We start from the raw sequence: 23,030 nt of genomic DNA on the forward strand, positions 1-23,030 counted from the left end.
ACTGTACCAAAAGCTACGTAAACTGACCAAAATTTATAAATTTATAGCTTTCTTGTGGAAAAGCTTGCAAATTAACTCAAGAACAGTTTAAGAACTATAAGTACAAAATTGCATCATGTGTTATGATGACCATAAGACTAACAATACTTTAGAGTGATAGACCAAGCAAACAGCAACCATAACAGATTTTCAGTGGCTATACTGATACCAGAGAAAATGGACTTCAAGACAAGAAATATTTCTAGAGACACACATTTCATAATGATAAGATGGCTGACACATCAAGAAGATAAAATAATTATAACAAAGCACCACAAACTGGGTGGCTTAAAACAACGGAAATTTATGTCTCAGTTCTGGTGGCTAGAAGTCCAAGATCAATGTGTTGGCAGAACTAAGCTCTCTGAAACCTGTAGGGGAGAATCCTTCCTTGACTCTTCCTAGCTTCTGGTGATTTTTTGGCAATCCTTGGCATGCCTTGACTTGCAGCTCCATCAACTTCAATCTCTGTATTCTTGGCATTCTCCCCTCATATGTTTTTCTCTTCTTACTAGAACACCATCATAGAGGATTGAGAGCCCACTTACTCCAGTATGACCTCCCTTTCACTGATTATATCTGCAATGGCCCTATTACTAAACATGAACACATCCTGAGGTACTGGCGATCAGGACTTCAACAGATCTTTTGGGGTGGCATAACTCATAACAGACTTTAACAAGTAAAGAAATTAGTACTTTAAAATATTCCCACAAAGAAAAGCTCAGGCCCACATAGATTCACTGGTGAATTCAAGCAAGTATTTAAGGAAGAAATTACACAATCGCACTCTTTCTGAAACGGAACACTTCTCAACTCATTCTATGAAGATGTTTATTGCCTGATACCAAATTCAGGTAAAGACATTACAAAAAAAGAAAACTACATATCGATATCCCTCGGGAACATGCAAAAATCCCCAACAAAGTGTTAACAAACCAAATCCAACAATACCTAAGAGGGATTGTATACCATGAATGCAAGGTTGGTTTAACATTAAAAAATCAGTGTAAAACAACACTACATTAATAGACCAAAGGACAAAAGCCACACACCATCTCTAGATAAAGAAAAGCATTTGACAAAATCCAACAAGCGTGTCATAAAAAAAAAAGTAAGATTATAAGGGAACTTCCTCAGCCCAATAAAGGACACCTATAAAAAACCTACAGCTAACTTCATACTTAACCATAAAACACTGAATGCTTTCCCCCTCAAAAAACAAGGCAAGGATGTCTGTTCTCACAACTTATATTCAAATTTTTACTGGAAGCTTTAGCCATTGCAATAGGGGAAACAGACATCAGGTTGAATAGGAAGAATTAAAATTGTCTATTCACAGATGACCTGATCCTGTATGTAAAAACCTTAAAAGAAATCATGCACACAAATAAGCACTGCTAGGATTAATCAATGAGTTCAGCACAGTATCAGGGCACAAGATCAAGATTTTTAAAGAGCATTTCTATGTACTACAAGTAAGCAGCCCAAAAATAGCATTAAGAAGACAATTTCATCCTAAACAGCATCACAACGAATAAAATACTTAGGAATAAATGTAATAAAAGAGGCACAAGATGTGTACACTGCAAACAACTTAAAATGGCCAAGAGGAGTTGACGTACATGTTCCTGGGCTGGAAGGTTCAGTATTGTTAAGATGGCAGTTCTCAAATGGATCTGTGGATTCAACACTATCTCAAAACCTTAGCAGACTTTTAAAATAGAAATTTACAAGCTGATCTTTATAATATAGAATAAAATACAATAGCCAAAACAATTTTGAAAAAGAAAATTGGAGGATTTACACTGCACAATTTCAAAATGTCCTATAAAGTTACAGTAACCAAGACTGCCTCATTGGTATAAGAGTAGGCATAGACATCAGTGGAGTGGAATTTAAATAAGCCCTTATATGGTCAGTTGATTTTTAGTAAAATTGCCAAGGCAAAGGATAGTCTTTTCAACAAATAATGCTGGGAAACTCGAACATCAGTATGAAAGAAGACCATAAACTTGCACTCTTCATGCAAGACACAAAAACTAAATCCAAATGGAACAGAGCCCTAAATGTAACAGCTACAGCTATAAAACTTCTAAAAGAAAGCACAAGAGAAAATCTGTCATGCTTGTTGGGTGAAGATGTTTTAGCTAGACACCAAAAGCACAATCCACAAAACAAAATATTGATAAATTGGACCTCCTGAAAATATTTGCTTTTAAAAAGACATTTCATTAATAAAATGAAAATCAAGCCACAGATTTGAAGAAAATACTTGCAAATTTTATATCTGAAAAAGGATTTGTATCTGGAATATTTAAAGTACTCCTGTAACTCAAGGAAAAAAAGATAAACCAATAAAGAAGTGAGCAAAAGATTTGTATAGAAATTTCACCAAAGAAGATTAAGTGAATAACTAATAAATACATTAAAAATATTCTCATCACTAATCATTAGGAAGGTGCCAGAAAATTACATGAGATAATACCCCAGGCCCCCTGGAGTGACAGTAATTTAAAACAGTTATGGCAAGAATGTGGAGAAACAAGAATCTTCACAAATTGCTGTTGAGAATGTAAAATGATGTGTCCACTTTATAATAGAGACTTCCAATTTTTAAAAATTGTAAACATACACTTAGGATAACCCAGCAGTCCAACTCTTACAAATCTATTTTATAGCAGTATTCATAATAGCCCAAAACTGCAAACAATCTAAATACTTGTCAACGGTTGAGTGGGTAAAGCAATAAAAAGACACAGTCACCTACAACATGGATGAACCTCAAAATAGTATGCTAATTGAGAGAAACCAGACCGAAAAGACTACATATTGTGTAATTCTGTTCATGTGAAATGTCCAGAAAAGGCAAATTTATAGAGACAAACAGATCAGTCGTTGATTTGAACTGGGGGTGGGAGCCAGGCTAATTGTACATGGACATGAGGGAATTTTGGGGGAATGAGAGAAATGTTCTAAAACTGGATTGTGATGCTGGTTGCCCAACTCTATGAACTTATTAAAAATCACACAGGCACACTATACACAGACAATGGGTGGATTTTAAGGTATAAATTCTACCTCAACAAAACTGTTTAAAGAAAAGTTAGTCTGTGGACATGTGCGGTCAGTTACCTGAAAGGCTTGGTAAAGAGTGAGCACTGCACGCCTACCCAGGGCCTACCCATCTGCGTGCTGTGTTCAAAACATCACTCTTGGGGTGCAGGATACGGATCAGATAGGGATGCCTGCTCTAGGAACTCTAGTCTGATAAAGGGGCCAAGGCCTCATAAATGTCAGCAAAACCTGAGAGAAAGAATTAACGGCTATTAGTGAGGTTTGGGTAAATTAATTTGGGACTTTAAAGGGAGAGAAGTTAGAGAGAGGAGAGAATAATTTGTGCAGTTGGCATTTGAGAAGCCTGGCTGATGTATAAGTGGGGTTAGACCTACTGAGATGAGCGGAAGAGCATTCCAGGCAAGCAAACAAACAAACAGAGGGAAGGGCAATATTATGAAGAATCACTACAGTGGCCTATGTTTTATCAGCACTTGAGCGGGGTATTGATGAATAGTGAGGAGTGAGAAACAAACAGTATGCTGTGATATCCAGTATTCTTAGTCTGTAAGCATTACAGTGCCTCTATGCAGAATAGTGGGAAAGGTTAGCTATAGACTATGTAAACTATGGAATATATTAAATTCTGCTTGAAGAAAACACCATTAATAATAAAAATAAAACCAATTAACATGTCTTAGAAATTCTTATAATGATCTTGAGTCTTTGAGTCTTTACATGGAAATATGTGCTTTAGAACTCAAGTGGCTTCTCATTGGTTTAAATGAAGAATGTAGAATTAAGACTCTAGTGACTGTGCTGCCAATGAGAAAAGTCCTGAAAGTAATAAGGTATTACTAAACCTACAAATAGGAGCAATGCACTTGCAATAGACTTGTGATGGATGGTTAATTATCCTGACATTATGGTCATTATTCTAATTGTATATCAGTTGTCACTCAACTCTCAATCTATTGGAGCTGAGAAGAGCTGTGATAACACTAAAATAATTCATGTTACTCTGCAGGATTGTAATGCTTACAATTCAATTGTTAAACTCCTGCCCCTAAATCATACACTCCCTGATTCCCAAACATACCACCAACAGATCATTTTATTTTTTATATTGGGGCATTAATCCAATGAAACCTCATTCTCTCCTCATATATTTTCTACCTTTTTTCCTAAAGATTAGTCCCCTCCACCCATAGAATATGAATAAGCCAGAATTTCCTTCTCCTTGCCCCAGTACCACGAGAGAACAGGAACATAATGTGGGAACCTACCAGTCAAAGGCTCTCTCCTGGGACTTGGACTCTTAGGAGGGTCTGGAAATGGTTGGAGGCTATAGTCATCTCGGTACCAGAAATGACTGTGCTTCAGTGGGGTTGTTGGAGGCTGAGTGCCCCCAAAGAAGGGTGTTAGCTTGACCACTTTGGGATGTCCTGAACTGTAACACAACCCTTGACCCCTCACTCCTGCTAAGACCTGCAGATACACAGTTTATTTTCTTACAACTGAATATTAGTAAATTTAAAAAATATTTTCTTACTCCTCTAGCATCCTGTAAGATCTCACTATTACTACCACTATGACATCTACCTGTTAAGTTAATGCATTTAGACCTTTTATCAAAGTGCCAGGCACACAATAAATACTCAATACATGTTAATTGTTTTGATAGCTACTGTAGCTGCCTTTTGTTGTGTCTACTGTGTGCCAAGCACTTCACTTCCATTTTATACGTGAGGAAACTAAGGGGCAGAGTCCAAGTAATTTGCCAAAGCTCACAAAGCTAGTGGGCAGAAGGATTAATGGTGCACACTTTCCAATATATTATTTCTACCTCTGAATATTAAATGCCTAGTACTGTGTGTCACTGGATGCATCACAGTCCATCTATAAGATAATTTTGTTTTTATTCATGAACATGTTTACACCAAGTTTTCATTGTTTCATTATCTAAACTATAAAAAACTGAATGACAACTATTCACTATCCACTTCAGAATTATTTTGAGTGATTGTGTTTCAATTTTCTACATTTTTCTATTTTAGGAAGTAATTTTTCTACTGAGTGTTTTGGATAAATCTTCCTTAATCTTGTTTTAACTCATTATGATTATTATCTAAAAATTAAGCTGGGTTTACAGATGTTCCATTGTTTCCACGTTTACAGGATAATAGTGGGAATATTGTATGAGCACTCCCATTTCTTTCAAATAATAAATCTTAAATAAGCAGTTTATTTTCATAATAATTTAACAGCACTTTTCTTTTACATCTGCAAATGCCATTCTGTTTTTTTATCAACTAAAATTCTGGTGCCTCTATGACTGCAATGAATAATTTTGCTCCAACTGCCAAATCACATTTTCTACATGCCAGGTGAGACCTCACAGGAGCCTTCCTAACCCACCACATCCCAAATCTGGCAGAATGAATCATGAATGCTGTATTTGTGCTTTATGAAAAACTAGATAATGAATTTTTAGGAAAGGAAGAGTTTATGGATGTTCTTGCTAGGAAAATACGTTCCAAAGGAACTTGTATCAAAATAAGGGAGGTGAGGCTGTGAGGACGCAGTACCAGATGACTCAGGCATGTGGCTAACTTTCCCATCAGCCCCTAGTCAGTAGAGGATTTTAGCACCTCCTTTCGATGTATGAGCACATTTACACAGCAGTATCTCTGCCACTGCTTGCTAATAATTAAAATCCCTTCAAAAAGGCCTTTCCATCCACAATTAGACATCGCATATTTAAAATGTAGGGCTGTTGAGAAAACACTTAGGAGATAATGAATTTCAGTTAAAGGTCATGGGTCAACCTGCCCACTAGCAAGTGGCCATTCTGGGTGGTGACTGGAGGAAACTGGAGGCAGAGGTATCCTGGGTGGAGGGAATCTGGGGAAAAGACACAACTGAGAAATCTGCAGAATTATTGCTAAGGTTCTACCCAATTTACAACAGTAGGGCTAGGAAAAGTAGGAGCCATAGGGTGGTACAGGGGTGGGGAGAATTTTTGACATCCCCTAGAATCACAGAGAGCTCCACCTCTCATAATTTAGATTTTTCTTGCTCTGTTTAATTTAACACACCTGACTTCAAACTAAAGTGAAAAGGCATTTTTATAGTTCATTGTTTATTTTTCTTAAGTTCTAAGGATGCCAGTCTTTAAGCGAGCATCAGATCATACCAGTTTTCATGTTGCCAATTAAAAAATATATATTTGGAAGAAATTGCAGACTTTATAGAAGAATTGCAAAAATAGTACAGAGAATTCCTGTAGATTCACAAAATATTCTAAGTATTAATGTGTTTCTCCTTGTATTTCTATTTCTCTCCCTCTCCCTCTCAATCTACGCACACACAACTTTTTTCTGAGTCAGACAAAATCACAGAAAAGATGCTCCTTTTCTTCCTTATTAATTTTCTTAAAAAATCCCAAGGATTTGGGTTTTTTTTTTAAGAAAAATGTTATTAATCTTAAATTTCCAGAGTCAATCTAGCACACTGTTCTATCCAGTGTAAGTCGCCAACGCTCAAGTGCTGTTGGGCTCAGGGTGAGGAAATGTGACAGCTCCTCTAGACTACACGTCCAAATGCGGAGGAAAGCACAAACCGAACTTTTAAATGATAAAATGCAAATAACCCTTGGGGATGAACTGCCAACATGACTGACACATTTCTTTCTTCGTGTGCACCAAAAAATAGGCAATCCAACAAAGTTGACTAGGTAATAACCCAGAACCTTAGTTGCTGGGTGAATATAGCATGAGCCATGAGGGAACAAGCGATGGAGGGCGGGGTCTGGCGGGCCTGGTAGGAAGGCTTGTGGCGCAGACCTCAAGCCACTTGGGGGCCTGATGGTGAGTTTTGTTTCTCTTGGTTTTAACTTCCAGTAGGCAAGAAAGCGTAGAAAACTGGCAAGTGTATGGAACATGATTTTCATACCTACCTCTAGCCACTTTTTGGGCCTTGGGTAGTAAGCCATTCGAACCCTCCGAAGCTTAATTTTCTTAAGTGTAAGATGAGGGACTCACATAACTTATTTCTAAAGTCTCCTTCAACTTCAGTATTTTCATATTCTAAGATCTAGAAAAAAAATAACTAGCATGTTAAAAGAATCAAAGACGACAGTAAAATACTGAAATGTGACCAGAAGTAAGAGTTGCATAGACAAAGGAAGGGTAAAATTTTGAGATCTCGGCAAAGAATCACCAGAATCATGGGGAAAACGTTTTAAAGTAACTAAACAAAGTGAACAACTGTGGAACCAATTCAAGCATAGGACAAGTTAATTATTTTTAATTTAATGGGACAAATATAAAAAGTTCACTCACTGCCTTTAAAACACACAGAAAGCACTATTAATGATTATACTGCATTCATAAGTAGCTTGAGTTCATACAAACCAAGCTTCAGTCCTGGCCCCAGCTAAAGGACTCTGTAGCCTAACCAGCCTCTTCAGTGGGGCAGTAATTCATTCTCTGTGACTTCTTACCAGGCCTGGTTGAGTGACTGTCGCACAGGAAGGGCTCAAGGAAATATTAACTATAATATAATATCAACCTTTCCATCATTCATGTTCAGTTTTTTGCTTTGGGGAGGAAAAGCAAGTGCCTGAGAGGCAGAGACAAGAGGGGATGTGGGTACCAGGTGCCCAGAGGAAGAGCAGGATGCTGGGGTGCTGTGCGCCCGTCTTCCTGGCCTAGTTAACAGGCCCCATTTCATTGGCACTGTCCTTGGGAACACCAGCTAATTCTGATCTGTATTAATAGCTTTTGTGATCTTTCAGAATTAAAACTTAATTTTTAAAAGAAATACTTTTCTGTGGACTTTTTTGGAGTCTGCCCCTGAATATTATAAGATTCAGCAAGTCTTAGGAGTGATGACTATCTATTAGCTTTAACAGTGCTGTTTCATGGATACTATATTCATTTGCCTTATCTCTTGTTGGATGAATAAAGCCCCTTAAAATGAAAATGAAACAAGGATGCACTACTTACTTTTTAAGGAAGTTTTTCTTAGGTCCTATGAAATACTGTTTAGTTGGTACCAAAGAAAGAATCACCCTTGCTGGTCAAAATAAAGGCTACTCATCAATTGAATCTGTGCCAATGTTCTTAGTTCTTAGGCCATCAAACTGCATTGATTCTCCTAATAAGTCTATGAAGTAGGATTTTTATCTCATTTTACAGATAAAGAGCTCAGAAACAAAGTTCACACAGACAGAAAGTAAGAGGATTGGAACCCAAAACCAAGTCACCTGAATTCTTTCACAGAGCTTCAGCTGCCCTAGCTAAGAGCGACCTGAATCTCAGGAGGAAAAATAATACCATAACGTGTAGTTTTCAAATTAAACCTCGACTTAATATTTTATTAACAGAGTTTTAACTTGAATTTTCTTGAGACTTATTTTCTGTGCACATGATCAAGGGAATAAAAATCAAAGGGAAAGGCTTATCTTTCCAGTGCCAGGTTCTATTTAGTTTTGGGAAAGGGCAACCTGTTGTTCAATTTTGAAGGACCTGCTAAGCAATAAAATGAAATATTTTGACTATATTTTTTTTTATGAAATGAAAGAAATATAGGACATGTTGCCCATTGAATAGTCTCGGATTGTTAACCACCTGTGATTGACTTAAAGTGAGTTTTTTAGAGTGGTTTTTAAATTCTGATTTATTTTTTGGTATAATACTGTAACCAACTGTGTCTTCTGAAAGACAGCAGTCTCTATGAGCAGTGTATTTCCTTTTGCTGTAAAAAATACTCTCAAAATAAAATATGCACATCCTACAAGCCTCTTAGAAAGACTTGAGTTAGATTGGACCTCCTTCTGATTAATGGGCATTCTTTAAATGCATTAGCCCTGATTCCGCCCTGGAGCAGAGTATGGGCATCCCCAGGGAATGCAGTAGAACTGTTCTGAATGTGGAGTATCTGTCTTCATCATCAAATGCTATTCAAAAGCAATTGGTTTTGAAGTACCCTTAAGACAGAGGTCACAAACTCCAGCGCCCGGAGGAGCCAGGCAGGAGATATAAATGAGTTGAGGGGGCTGGGTGGAAGAAAGCATCTGAAGCATCGCGGTGACAGGTTGCACCTGACATTGGCCATGGTGTCAGGGAGATGATCCAGAGTCATGAGATTATGGCAAAATGGCTGTAGAGAGGGGTAGATGTTTTTCCATTTTGGCTGATGGAGGCCATGTGGGAATCGGAACCCCATACTCTCGGATCATCTGATTTTTAAAGAGAAGTTAGAATTTCAATTTTTGATGCATCATGTTCTAATGTTTAATGTTGACAATTTAAAAATACTGTTTGGGTACATTTGAAAAACCACCCCATGAACCCCACTGGCCAGCAGGCCATGAGTTTGCAACCTCTGATTTAATGAAATAAGACAAATAGTAATAGAAATAATACCTGAAAATGATCTCATAGTTCAGAATTCTTATACCTCTATACTAGCCTGTATATAACATTAAAAATACACTTGAGTTAAACTTTACAAAAACAGACAGGAAAGATGGTATAGACATAGGGAATCTCCGTGAAAACAGTTCTGTACCTTCCCTATTCTCCTAGTAAGAGACAGCTCCAATTCAAAGTGGGTTTACTTTTTGATTCCTTGGATCCGCATTTGGTTGGGCGATCCAGAACCCATCTGTGCTCTTGGGTCATTCAGTTCTGTAGTTTCAGGTTGATGCTTCATAATGATAAACTTCCACCTCATTAGTTTACAGTTTATGGTCGCTCAGTATACGTCTTCATTTAGCTAATGTGTTAGTGGGTTATTTCCTCTTGGCTCCCCACTGTGTATCAGTGTAATGTACCCGATCGGTGCCCAGTAAGTAATTTCTGATTGACTATTATAATACATTAATTAGAACATCATCAACTGGGCCTACCAGATTAACTGTCTGTGACTGGACTGAACAATCATTTACTTTAACCCACTAGGAATCTCAGTTAAGCCAATAATTTGAGTAATTTTTAGCTCTCAGAAAATTATTTGATGGCATTTGACCAAATGAGCCCATCCCAAAATAATTATAACTTCTGACCTTGCCTGCTCTTAAATTCAGGGAGTAAACATATTAGAAGTATATAAGTTATTACCCACTCTTACACAGGACAAAAATAGTATCATGCGAGTGGAACAGTCACACCATTTTAGACCCTGGAAACACTAGCTGCAGAAAATGCTGATACACTGACCTGTTCGATGAACTACACATTTCAGTCTGTCTAGGGAAAACTGCAATCGAAATATAAGTAATTATTTTGCTTCAGTGAAAAGTGAACCGAAATGCAAGTTGTCTTTTAAAAACACTGAGATCAGGAGAAGGCATTCGACCTGCATTTTGTATCTGGTGTTCATACCCCACAAACAATAAATCTTAAATAGGGGGCAGAGTTTAAGGGATGCTTCATCCCTTAGCCTAGACTCTAACTAGGTTGTTTCGCAAACCATTCCAAGCATTGTTAGACAAAAGAAGTTTATGGCCTTGAGGTAACCTTCTCCACAATATAAACTGATAATTTCTTGCACAGCACAGCTTTTCATCGTTTCCTTGCTACTCCAGTTAATGCCACCAGCCTTGCAGTTTGGAGTATTCAGATGTGCTACTGGGTTTGGGGGCACATGATGGGTCTTGAATTCACCCCCCAGACGCGAAGTAACATTAAATTTGCCACTGCCTCATCTAAGCCAGCAGGATGGCACCGTGTAACATCTTTAGAAATACTACGTCAACAAGTCCATGGGGAAGAAGGTGTAGAGGAGGTCAGCTACTGACATAAAGTCAGGCTCCGGATGTGATGATCCTTTGTCAAGGGCTTGGCAGCCTGCAAGTCAGCACAGTGTGACAGAGTCCCCCTCCCAGCTGAGCCAGACACCTTCACAAAGGCAGCCCCGCCTACACACGAGTAGGTGAGCTGTCAGCTTCACCTCCCAACCAGAGGCCCAGAGCAGATCTTTTTCTAAAGAGAATTTAAAGCTCTAAATGGCTTCCTTTATTTTCTACTCCCCTCACCCCAAAGTGTTCACCTGTATTGTAATGTCTGAAGAATCCATGAATCTGTGGTAACTTAGAGAAAAATGAACCTTTGGTAGCCAGAGTCCTGAAAATTTTGCTTTGAAGAACACCCGGAAAACTCAGTCTACCATTTGTTGAGAAACTGGAGTAAAAAAACCCTTCAGTTTTGCTAGAAACAAACATAGTGACAACTCTTCAAATAATATTTTTCCTCAATAGGACACACCAGAAATAGCTTAAACTAGAACCAATGAAGTGAAACAGAAACTGGAACTTCTCATTTTATTTTTGCCTCCTATTATGTAGGTAGAGTTCATGGTATTAGATTCAGTCAACGTTGATATGCTTCAATTAGTACAATATAAAAATTTCCAAAAGGCTTCTGTGTTTACCTAGAGGAATTAAGATGTGAAATATTCAATATATTTTTAAAACTCAGATGAAATGTAGAGTAACTGTAATATCTGACATGCTGGCCCTTTTTTTTAGAAAGAATTCCTGAACTAGATGGAAAGTGGGATTCCAGAAGGCAGAATCCAGGGAACTGTTCATGATGAAATATGTCAAAAGTTAGAAAAATAATTTCAACTGTGCTCATTGCAGAAATTAACTCATCACATAATTACTGATGGAAAATTATATGATGGCAACCAGTGCCGCTAGTTACCAACTGTTAGAGTTTATAAATGAGGATTATGGGAAGAAAATTCATTAGGTTAGGTTTGGGTAAAGAAAGGAAGAGATTCATGTCAGTTATCAGATGCCTAAAAAGTGATCAGATGCCTATGCGTTAAAAGAATGGTCTTGGGAGGCGCATCCTCCACGGGCCCAGGCAGTCCCTGAAAATTCATGCTGAGCAGCCAGCCTAAGGCCCTTCTCCTCCTGACGCTGAGCAGTTTCTATTGCTAGTCATGTGAGCAACCCACTAGATAAAGGTGCCCACAGTGTGACTGGCAGCACTTTAGTTATATTTAGTTATAGTAGTTTAATTCAAATAGTAATACGTGAATGCAGTTTTCAAAAACAAGCAATATAAGAGAATATGGAAGAAAGGGAAGGTGACCCTCATCCAGGGAAAACCACTGCTAAGATTTCTCATTTGCCCTTCTAGAATTTTCTATGTATATAACAAACAATATGCATATGCTTTTCTTTAAAAACCACAAACGATAGCATTTATGGTAGCTTTGCACCTTGCTTTTTTCCCCCTGTGAAGATTGTTCCATAGAACTACTGAATTGTCTTTAATGGCTGTGCAGTATATCCATATGTAAATGTGGTTAACTTATTTAACAAGTTCTCGATTCATGGACATGTATGTTATTTTCAGTCATTCTCTGTGACAATATTCATTTCCATGACTATCCTCATATGATTATTTCCAGAACTGGAATTGCCAGGTAAATGGTATATGCATTCGAAATTTTTATAGCTCTTGTTCAACTGCCTTCTGAAGAGGCTGAGAGAATTTATACTCCTACTCAGTTGTAGTATAGAGAAGTTACTTAAATACATTCCTATAAACCATTCAATTTTCTTAGGCCAATTTTCTCAATGTCCCAGAAAACCCCAAGCTATGTGCCTGCATCCTTGCCTGTAATCTTGTTTTGCTCTGAGCCTAGAATTACTTTTTTCTCATTTTTCCATCTGCATTAGTAGGACACACTCAGTTGCAAGTAATAAAACTCAAATGAAACTAGCTGAAGGAAAATTAAAAGGGGAATTGAGGATAGTTGTTGAAGGGACTCCGGGTAATTCATAGAATTGAAAGATGCGCTACAGATTCCAGGGCAGTTCTAGGGACCTAGGACTGGAACCCGCACGCTCTCCTTCTGATACTCTATTTCAGTTCTGCACATCTCTGTATGACTTAGTTCCTTTCTATGGTAGATTCATGGGTCTCATAACTGTAAAAAATGTGAAAGTTCACATAAAAGGTGACAGATTATAAACATAAAACTTTAAAATGGGTTTTGCACTGGCAACTTCTGGCTACCCCTACTTTTGGTGTCTTCCCGTGTGTCATTAGATGGAATTCAATGAAGATAAGAAAACTACTGGCTGAACGTCCAGAAAAACCATTCCTCCCAAATATCAGGGAGTCAAAATTCCACTGTTATTCTTTAGAATAATATCCTTTAGGTGAAAGTTGTCCAGCAACAATTCCAGGATCATCTCCTCCCCCACCTACATGACTAGAAAGCTGGGAAGCGCCCCTTCCTCACGCTCTCCGTGGTCCTGAACCACCCCTGTGCTCTGGTAGCAGCAGAGAAAGTGTGATGGGGGTGGGAGGATTAGGGAAAGTGAAGAAGCTGTTGAGGCAGCAAAGAAAAGGTTTTGTTCTGTGAGTTTTAAAATACTCTCAGTTACCAACAGAGAAACCACAATCACGGTTGGCCAGACTGAGAGAGAGTAAGCAACTTTGTGGGTAAAGGTCCATGTGCACAAGCAAGGTCACTTGGGGGAGCGGGCAGGTCACTGGGCGGAGGCAGGGTGGGTCAACTGCCGTTTGCAGTTGGCATGCAACAAATTGGACATGGATTTTATTTATTTTAACTTTCATATCATGATAGGGAAATTTCAGAACTAAAACAATAGTAAAATCTCCTAGTGCACCTAGATGTGTTTAAGTATATTTTGTAGTTCTAGAAATATTTCAAAAGTTACGATTTTCACTCTTTGGTGAATTGTGTGTCCACTAATGATGCAGCCATTTTTATTTTCCATAATTATGTTGTTGGGTACTGATTTATTTTACATAAGATTTTATTTCTTATTTTCCAGCTTAAAACTAAGTGCTAGTGTGGATATTTGTCCCTTTAGTGCACTAAATTACTTTCCATTTATCTTTCAAAGTAATTCAAGATAAAGTGGAAAGCTATTATTTATTTGAGATACTTTTAAATCAGTCAAGTTTTAAAAATCTAGAAGAGGATTTCTAGAAATAAGCTTTCATCTAAAAACATTTTTTTAAAAGGTTTGGTAAAAATTAGGACACATTTCATACTGTCTTGCAGTGTAGTCATTCAAACATTTGTTATACTTGAACTATCTTAAAATAAAAATAGACATTAAAATGAGAAAATCTACAAGCTTTGATTTTCCTTCAAATATCATTCTAAATTGCCAAAATTAATCCTAGAAATGACAATATTTAAATAGCTCCTCCAGCTGTGACCCATTTATCTTAAGTAAAACATCTGTTTTGATCTACAAAATACTTTCTAATTTTCAAATGGTTACACCCTTAGCCAACTCAATTCTTATTCCTGTTAGGACAGTAGTGTATACTTCTCTATGTAGGCCACATATAAAATGTTTAATGTATAAAAGTTTATAGTTAGAGATCACTTGAGGGATATATGTAATAATTTATAAAGTCTTCATGATGTCCCTGATAGCATCACACAGACTAAAATCCCCATTTTAAAGCTAATTGTAGAGATATTGCTAAATAGTGCACCCATGGCATATAAAGTTTTAACTCCTGGAATCATAACTGCATTTGTGAATGTCAACATGGCTGTTCCAGTGTTTTGATGAATCATCATTTAGCTCTCCTTTAGTTTTAAAATGCACCTTAGTCTGTTACACAAACCATCTCTAACTGTCCTATAGATGGCAGCATTGAGCAATATATTTGGTACTAGTTGGCTTTTTTGGTTTCTGTGAATTTTCAGTTGGGAGTCAATTTTTCATACAGTGTATATCATTACAGTACACCACAGACTAATTCAGTGTAAGGTGACAGGATAATACTTGTACCTGCTTAAGTTACTTCACGCAGATTCCACAAAATCATCTCTTTCTATTCTGTATATTCACCAAATGTGCATTTCCAGAGTTATCCCAACCCATTAATAAAAATGTAGAGAACAAATGAAGCTACTATAGTATAGTTGTAATAAATATTACCACCAATAACGTTGGTAGTAAAACATCAAATAGGAAGAAATGCCAATACCTAGTGTCCTATGATCAGGGATTATCTTCCACATGAAACCCATTGGTCCGAACAGAATTTGTCACAGCAATCTGGCTTATTTCATGATTTCTAGCCAATATATTAGCCCCTGAGTTTTAGCCAGTTGAGTTTTTAAAGCAGAAATCCTTTCCCACTGAGATATTCTCAGAGGGCTTTTATAATAATTTGTCTTGTATGATCAAAATCCTAACCTTTCTTTGAAGGTTACTGTAGAATATTTGAAAATTAAATTGATCTTCCTGCCCTCTCCTTTAGGAAACAGTTCAATGTTTTGTTTTCCATAGAGGTATGTTCCTTTTATTTAGCCTTTCTTTTTTGGGGGGTAGGGGGGTGTCACTTGAAAAGTAAACGTCTAGGGATTTAGGTTGTTTTCCTGTAAAATATGAAATAACCCCCACCCTGCGCTAAACATCAAAACTGTGAAAAGCCCTGTGGCCTTAAGATTACATCGCTATTAGTAAACAACCTTTTATCTTTTTCCTTGCGGAGGGTGAAACCCCACACAGTCACACTTGGCTACTAACTTCATGCCCCCTGCTCCGCCTGAAGCACGCCGTACCCCAGAATCCCGGTCGCTGCGCCCGCCGCGCGTCGCCAGCTCCGGGTACCTACGCGCTATTTATAGCTCCGCCGTAGTGGGCACGTGTGCCCGCGGCGCCGGGCTGTCAGCGAGAGGGCGGGCTTTCAATCCGCAGCGTCTACACAAATTACAGATCACCCGGGCTGGGACGGCTGCGCGACGGCAGGGCACGAAAACCTGGAAGGGGACCCGAGAAGCTCCCGGGCGTGGTCGGGGAGCGCGCCTTGCAGATGCCGAGTCCCCGGAATTCAGGGATCACACGCTGCTGAATGGCGCCTACGGTTCTTTCTAATTTTTTTCCCTCTACGCTTTGCAACCTACCTTGGTACCCCTACCACGTCTCCCCACCTCCCCTCCTGCCAAGCCACGCAAGGCTTGAAAGACGGGGAGCCCCGCCAATCAGCAGGCTTCCCCGAGAAACTGCCCCCGCCCCTCACCCCGCATTAGGCCCCGGCGCGTTCCTCTGCGGCCCAGCCAGCGGGCCAGGGAGCGCGCCCCGCGCCGCGGCTGCGGCGTTTTCCCCGCCCGCACCCCGCAGTGCCTGGGAGCCGGCTGCAGACCGGGGTCTCCCGCATGGCGAGGGCGCGGGAACCCTGAACGGACCGGGAACGGGGTGGAAAAGTAAGAGCGCATTAAGCCGAGCGACAAACGTCATCTGTGTAGGGTCCTTAGTGCCAACTGGGCAAGCAGGGGACAGACTGCCCGTTTATAGGTCAGCTTTAAAAATAAATAAATAAAAACTTAGGGGAGCGTTGGCCTGTGGTGACTGACCCCGCAAGGTTAACCAAGTCTGGAGGTAGTTTCAGGCTGCGGACCTGCTCGCGTGAGGTGCCCACGTTCCCGCGCGGACGGGCTGGCACCTCCGTGTTTTCACCGCTTACCCTTGTAGTCAAGGGTAAAAACGGGAGGGGGTCGGGGGGTGTGGAAGCTGTGTGTGAAACAGGCGCGCCAGCCCATGTTTACACGGTGGGCCTTAGGACTCCTCCCAGGTCCCCAGCAGATTTTTTAAATCGCACCTAGATTTCGGACTACGATAAGGGGCGTCGCGCTCTCTCCCCCTGCCTCCCCCTCTAGTGGGAATCCCCGCCCCTCGCTCGGACGGGGGAGCAGAAGCTGCGGCATTTACGTTTGCTTCCTAACCGATCAGCAGCCAACCTCAGAGCGCCGGGCAAGGGGTGCTTCCCAGGGATCCCCCTTCCCGTTCTGCAGTGACCAGAAGCCCCCAGTCGCCGCCCTTGGGCGGCCCTCTGCTCCTGAGAGGTACCTCCCTGCGGCAAATGCGGCGAGTCCGCGGAGCAGGCTGGCCCGCAAGTCCCGTAGGAAACCGCACAAAAATCCAGATTTCCTCACCACGGCCTATCACCCCGAAACTGAAATGCAGCTTTTATATTCCCTGGGAGAGGAAGCCTTGACTAGAAACCTCCCTCCCGAGGGGGTCGATCTTACCTGTTAGGTAAGATGCAGCCCGGCGCCCGCGCCCCCTCCCCCCCGGCCCTCCCACTCCGGGCTCTCCAGCCGCAGTGCACCCCCGCCGCCCCCCACCCTCCCTCCTGCGTCTTCCCGAGCTCGCCCCCACCTCCCGCCGTTTTCCCAGGCTCCCCTCTCGCTTTCGGGTAGCCACCCAAACACTCGCGCCCGCGCCCGCGCCCGCGGCGGGGATTCCTGCGGGCCGGGGGCGCCCTGGTGGCGCGCGGGGAGGAAGGCTCCGCGCCCGGGCGGGCGGGCGGCCGCGCAGGGGCGCTGGCCGAGCGCTGTGCGGAGGCCCGGAGCGCGCGCCGCTGCGGCAGGGCCGGGGGGGGGGGGGCGGGGGCGGAGAGGGGCGGGCCGGGGCGGGCTCGGCCGGGAATGTAGAGACCCGGGCGGGAGCCTCCCGGCGGCGGCGGCGGCCGGGCTGCGGAGCGCGGAGGCCCCGTCACGTGTTTTTCTTCTCCGAGTGAGACGGCGGCGCGGTCGGAGGGGGCCGGCGCGCGGAGCCAGACGCCGCCGCTTGTTTTGGTTGGGGCTCTCGGCAACTCTCCGAGGAGGAGGCGGCGGGGGAGGGGGGGGAGAGGAGGGGAGAAGTAACTGCGGAGGCAGCGCCTCCCGGGGAAGAGGCGTCTTCCCGACTCCTTCCCAAACCTACCCCGCGCCTCCCGCCCGCGTCCCCTCCTCTCCTCCCCTGCGGACTGGAGCGAGGGGCAGGGATGTGCCTGTCCCTCCGGCGCGTCCCCAGATCCCCTGGTTGCCTAGTAGCGTTTCGCGTGGAAAAGCCACTTTCTCCGCCTGCCGAGATGGGCCCGAGCGGGGGCTGCAGAGGACGCGTCCGCGGGCGGCGGCAGCAGCAGCCGCAGCGCCGCGGTCTCTGCGACTGAGCTGGTATTTGGGCGGCCGGTGGCGGCGGGGACGGCGGGGGGTGGGCGGGGGCGGAGGCGGCGGCGCGGGAGGAGGGAGAGCCCCGCGCGACGTTGAGACTTGGCAGCTCGCCTCCCCCTGCCCAAGGATATTTAATTTGCCTCGGGAATCGCTACTTCCAGAGGGGAACTCGGGAGGGAAAGGCGCGCGCGCGCCTGGAGGGGCAGCCTGGGGACCCCGGGCCGCCGCCGCCCGCCCGCCCGCCCGGGACTCCAGCTCGGGCGCCGAGAGATGCCTCTGCGCCGCTTCCCGGAGACTCGGCCGCGGGAGGGTCCGGGCTGCACTCCCGCCGGGCGCGCCGCCTCTCCCCCGGGCGTGAGGCGCCCGTAAACTCCGGCCGGGGCTCCGTCCCTGTCGCAGCCGCAGCGTCCTGCTTGGGCCGCCCTCCCCGGCGCGGGGGGGCGGCGTGGATTTCGGAGTCGGGGTTTTGGCCGCCTCCAGCCCTGTTTGCATGCGCGGGGCCTCGGCGAGGAGCCTCCGCCCCCCACCGGGTGGTTTTTCGGCGCCTCCCTCCGCGCGGCGGCGGCGGCGGCAGCATGGCGAGCCCTCCGGAGGCCGAAGGCTTCTCGGACGTGCGCAAGGTGGGCTACCTGCGCAAACCCAAGAGCATGCACAAGCGCTTCTTCGTGCTGCGGGCGGCCAGCGAGGCGGGCGGCCCGGCGCGCCTCGAGTACTACGAGAACGAGAAGAAGTGGAGGCACAAGTCGAGCGCCCCCAAACGCTCGATCCCCCTCGAGAGCTGCTTCAACATCAACAAGCGGGCCGACTCCAAGAACAAGCACCTGGTGGCCCTCTACACGCGGGACGAGCACTTCGCCATCGCGGCCGACAGCGAGGCGGAGCAGGACAGCTGGTACCAGGCCCTCCTGCAGCTGCACAACCGCGCCAAGAGCCACCACGACGGCGCCGCGGCCTCGGGGGCGGGGGGCGGCAGCTGCAGCGGCGGCTCCGGCGTCGGCGAGGCCGGGGAGGACCTGGGCTTCGGGGACCCAGGGCCCGCGTTCAAGGAGGTCTGGCAGGTGATCCTGAAACCCAAGGGCCTGGGCCAGACAAAGAACCTGATCGGCATCTACCGCCTCTGCCTGACCAGCAAGACCATCAGCTTCGTGAAGCTGAACTCGGAGGCGGCGGCCGTGGTGCTGCAGCTGATGAACATCCGGCGCTGCGGGCACTCGGAGAACTTCTTCTTCATCGAGGTGGGCCGCTCCGCCGTGACCGGGCCCGGGGAGTTCTGGATGCAGGTGGATGACTCGGTGGTGGCCCAGAACATGCACGAGACGATCCTGGAGGCCATGCGGGCCATGAGCGACGAGTTCCGGCCGCGCAGCAAGAGCCAGTCTTCCTCCAACTGCTCCAACCCCATCAGCGTCCCGCTGCGCCGCCACCACCTCAACAACCCCCCGCCCAGCCAGGTGGGGCTGACGCGCCGCTCGCGCACCGAGAGCGTCACCGCCACGTCCCCCGCCAGCCTGGTGGGCGCCAAGCAGGGCTCCTTCCGCGTGCGCGCCTCCAGCGACGGCGAGGGCACCATGTCGCGCCCCGCGTCGGTGGACGGCAGCCCCGTGAGCCCGAGCGCCAACAGGACGCACGCGCACCGGCACCGGGGCGCCGCCCGGCTGCACCCGCCGCTCAACCACAGCCGGTCCATCCCCATGCCGTCCTCCCGGTGCTCGCCTTCGGCCACCAGCCCCGTCAGCCTGTCGTCGAGCAGCACCAGCGGCCACGGCTCCACCTCCGACTGTCTTTTCCCGCGGAGGTCGAGCGCTTCCGTGTCGGGCTCGCCCAGCGACGGCGGCTTCATCTCCTCGGACGAGTACGGCTCCAGTCCCTGCGATTTCCGAAATTCCTTCCGCAGCGTCACCCCGGACTCGCTGGGCCACACCCCGCCGGCGCGCGGAGAGGAGGAGCTGAGCCACTACATCTGCATGGGGGGCAAGGGGGCCTCGGCCCTCGCCGCCCCCAACGGCCACTACATCCTGCCTCGCGGCGGCAACGGCCACCGCTACCTCCCGGGCACCAGCCCCGCGCTGGCCGGCGAGGACGCCGCCAGCGCGGCCGAGCTGGATAACCGGTTCCGAAAGCGGACGCACTCGGCGGGCACGTCCCCCACCATCTCCCACCAGAAGACGCCCTCGCAGTCCTCCGTGGCGTCCATCGAGGAGTACACGGAGATGATGCCCGCCTACCCGCCAGGAGGTGGCGGTGGAGGCCGGCTGCCCGGCCACCGGCACTCCGCCTTCGTGCCCACCCAGTCCTACCCCGAGGAGGGCCTGGAAACCCACCCCTCGGAGCGCCGCGCAGGCCACAGCCGCCCGGACGCCGCCACCCTGCACACGGACGACGGCTACATGCCCATGTCCCCCGGCGTGGCCCCGGTGCCCAGCAGCCGGAAGGGCAGTGGGGACTACATGCCCATGAGTCCCAAGAGTGTGTCTTCCCCACAGCAGATCGTCAACCCCGCCAGGCGCCATCCCCAGAGGGTGGACCCCAATGGCTACATGATGATGTCCCCCAGCGGCAGCTGCTCCCCCGACACCGGGGGTGGGCCCGGCGGCAACAGCGGCGCTGCCCCCTCCGGGAGCGGCTGCGGGAAGCTGTGGACAAACGGCGTCGGGGGCCACCACTCGCATGCCGCGCCACACCCCAAACCGCCCCTGGAGAGCGGCGGTGGCAAGCTCTTGTCTTGCACGGGTGACTACATGAACATGTCGCCGGCGGGGGACTCCAACGCCAGCAGCCCCTCCGACTGCTACTGTGGCCCCGAGGACCCCCAGCACAAGCCGGTTCTCTCCTACTACTCACTGCCAAGGTCCTTTAAGCACACCCAGCGCCCGGGGGACCCGGAGGAGGCCGCCCGGCCCCAGCACCTCCGCCTCTCCTCCAGCTCCGGTCGCCTTCTCTACGCCGCGGCGGCCGACGATTCCTCCTCCTCCACCAGCAGCGACAGCCTGGGCGGGGGATGCTGGGGGGCGAGGCCCGAGCCCGGCCTCCCGCATCACCTGCACCATCAGGCCCTGCAGCCGCATCTGCCGCGAAAGGTGGACACAGCTGCGCAGACCAACAGCCGCCTGGCCCGGCCCACGAGGCTGTCCCTGGGGGACCCCAAGGCCAGCACCTTACCTCGGGCGCGGGAGCCGCAGCAGCCGGCCCTGCTGCACCCTCCGGAGCCCAAGAGCCCAGGGGAGTATGTGAATATCGAATTTGGGAGTGATCAGCCTGGCTACTTCTCCGGTCCCGTGGCCTCCCACGGCTCGCCTTCGGTCAGGTGTCCGCCCCAGCTCCAGCCAGCGCCCAGGGAGGAAGAGTCCGGCACTGAAGAGTACATGAACATGGACCTGGGGCCCGGCCGCAGGGCCACCTGGCAGGAGAGCCCTGGGGCCCCGCCGAGCAGAGTGGGCCCCGCGCCCCCGGGGACTGCTAGCACGTGCAGGCCTACCCGGGCAGTGCCCGGCGACCGGGGGGACTACATGACCATGCAGGCGGGATGTGCCCATCAGAGCTACGTGGACACCTCTCCGGCTGCGCCTGTCAGCTACGCTGACATTCGGACGGGCGTCGTGGAGGAGGCGAGCCTTCCCGGGGCCACGGCGGCCGCTCCCCCCTCACCTGCGGCAGCCTCTGCGCCCCCCACCGCGCCTCAGGGAGCAGGGGCGCTGGAGGCCCCGCAGGGGCCCGGGGGCGCGAGTGCCTTCACCCGGGTGAGCCTCCATCCCAGCGGCAGCCAGAGTGCCAGAGTGATCCGTGCGGACCCGCAAGCCTGTCGGAGGCGGCACAGCTCCGAGACCTTCTCCGCCTCGCCCAGCACCCCCCAGGCGGGCAACCCGGCGCCCCTGGCAGGGGGCGCTGCAGTGGGGGGCGGCGGCGGCGGCGCTGAGGATGTGAAACGTCACAGCTCTGCTTCCTTTGAGAACGTGTGGCTGAGGCCTGGGGAGCGCGGGGGGGCCCCCAAGGAGCCCGCTCACGCGTGTGGGGCTGCCGGGGGTTTGGAGAATGGCCTCAACTACATCGACCTGGATTTGGTCAAGGACTTCAAACAGCGCCCTCAGGAGCACCCCCGCCAAGCGCAGGCGCCCCCAGCCCCAGCCCCTCACCAGGCTCTGGGCAGCGGAGAGAGCAGCTCCGGCCGCCGCGCCAGGGAAGATGTGAGCACCTACGCCAGCATCAGTTTCCAGAAGCAGCCAGAGGACCTCCAGTAGCTCAGCTGGACATCGCAGCAGGTGCGTTTCATGGTGACAGTCAGAGGGCAAAATGGCCTTTCACCTTGTGTTTGAATGCTCTCTCTCTTTGCCTCTGCCCCTTCCAGATATCTCTTTCCTGCTTCTTCCTTAGGGGTTGTGCATTCTCAGGAGGGGTGTGTGTGTGGGGGGGGGGTCTCAGGGCACACAAGATGCTCACTGCAGTGACACCTGGTTGACAGTCATATAAACCTGTAGGAGCAGCTACACAGGAGGGCTGTTCCATTTGAAGTTCCCAACTGTAGTATTTTCAAAACATACATTCTGTAATACCAGCTCTGAGGTTTTGTGAGGTTTAAGCACCTTGACCTCTTTATTGAAGTTTACCTTGACTGTATATTTAGGTCACTCCCTAGAAGGGACAGTTCTCCTACAAAAATATTTGTTAGAACCATCTAAAACCATTTCTCAGAGCTCTTAGGCTGATCTTGACGAGTTGCTCTGTGTACTTTAGTTCTGTGGTTGCCCAGTGCCAAGGCAACATAAATTGCAGTAGGGAACATCAGTTTTTATTCACGCTCCCCTAAAATGATTCAGGAGGAGGAGGTTGTTAGGCTTACGCATTTAGAAAGAAAGACCTATGATTCTTTAGAAAGTAATTGTTGGGTGATGGCTTTCTTTTTGTTCCTGAACCAGGATTTGTGAAATACTCACACACCACCGGCCCACCATCTCACAGGCATGGCCGCTTTTGTA

The 23,030-nt window shown here is 47.2% G+C and overlaps 1 protein-coding gene across 1 annotated transcript in view; it reads left to right on the top strand.

The window, feature by feature from the left end:
* Window positions 1-18,120: 18,120 nt before the first annotated feature.
* The window catches only part of IRS1 (insulin receptor substrate 1), a 53,463-nt gene continuing 48,553 nt past the window's right edge, over window positions 18,121-23,030 (top strand). The window contains exon 1 of the mRNA XM_087819556.1: window positions 18,121-22,316. Within this exon, the coding sequence (XP_087675682.1) occupies window positions 18,636-22,295 (3,660 nt within the window). The 5' untranslated portion in view covers window positions 18,121-18,635 and the 3' untranslated portion in view covers window positions 22,296-22,316. The remainder of the gene's footprint in view (window positions 22,317-23,030) is intronic.

Source organism: Miniopterus natalensis, chromosome 8 (genome assembly GCF_054644295.1).
Source record: "Miniopterus natalensis isolate mMinNat1 chromosome 8, mMinNat1.hap1, whole genome shotgun sequence".
Taxonomy (NCBI): Eukaryota; Metazoa; Chordata; class Mammalia; order Chiroptera; family Miniopteridae; genus Miniopterus; species Miniopterus natalensis.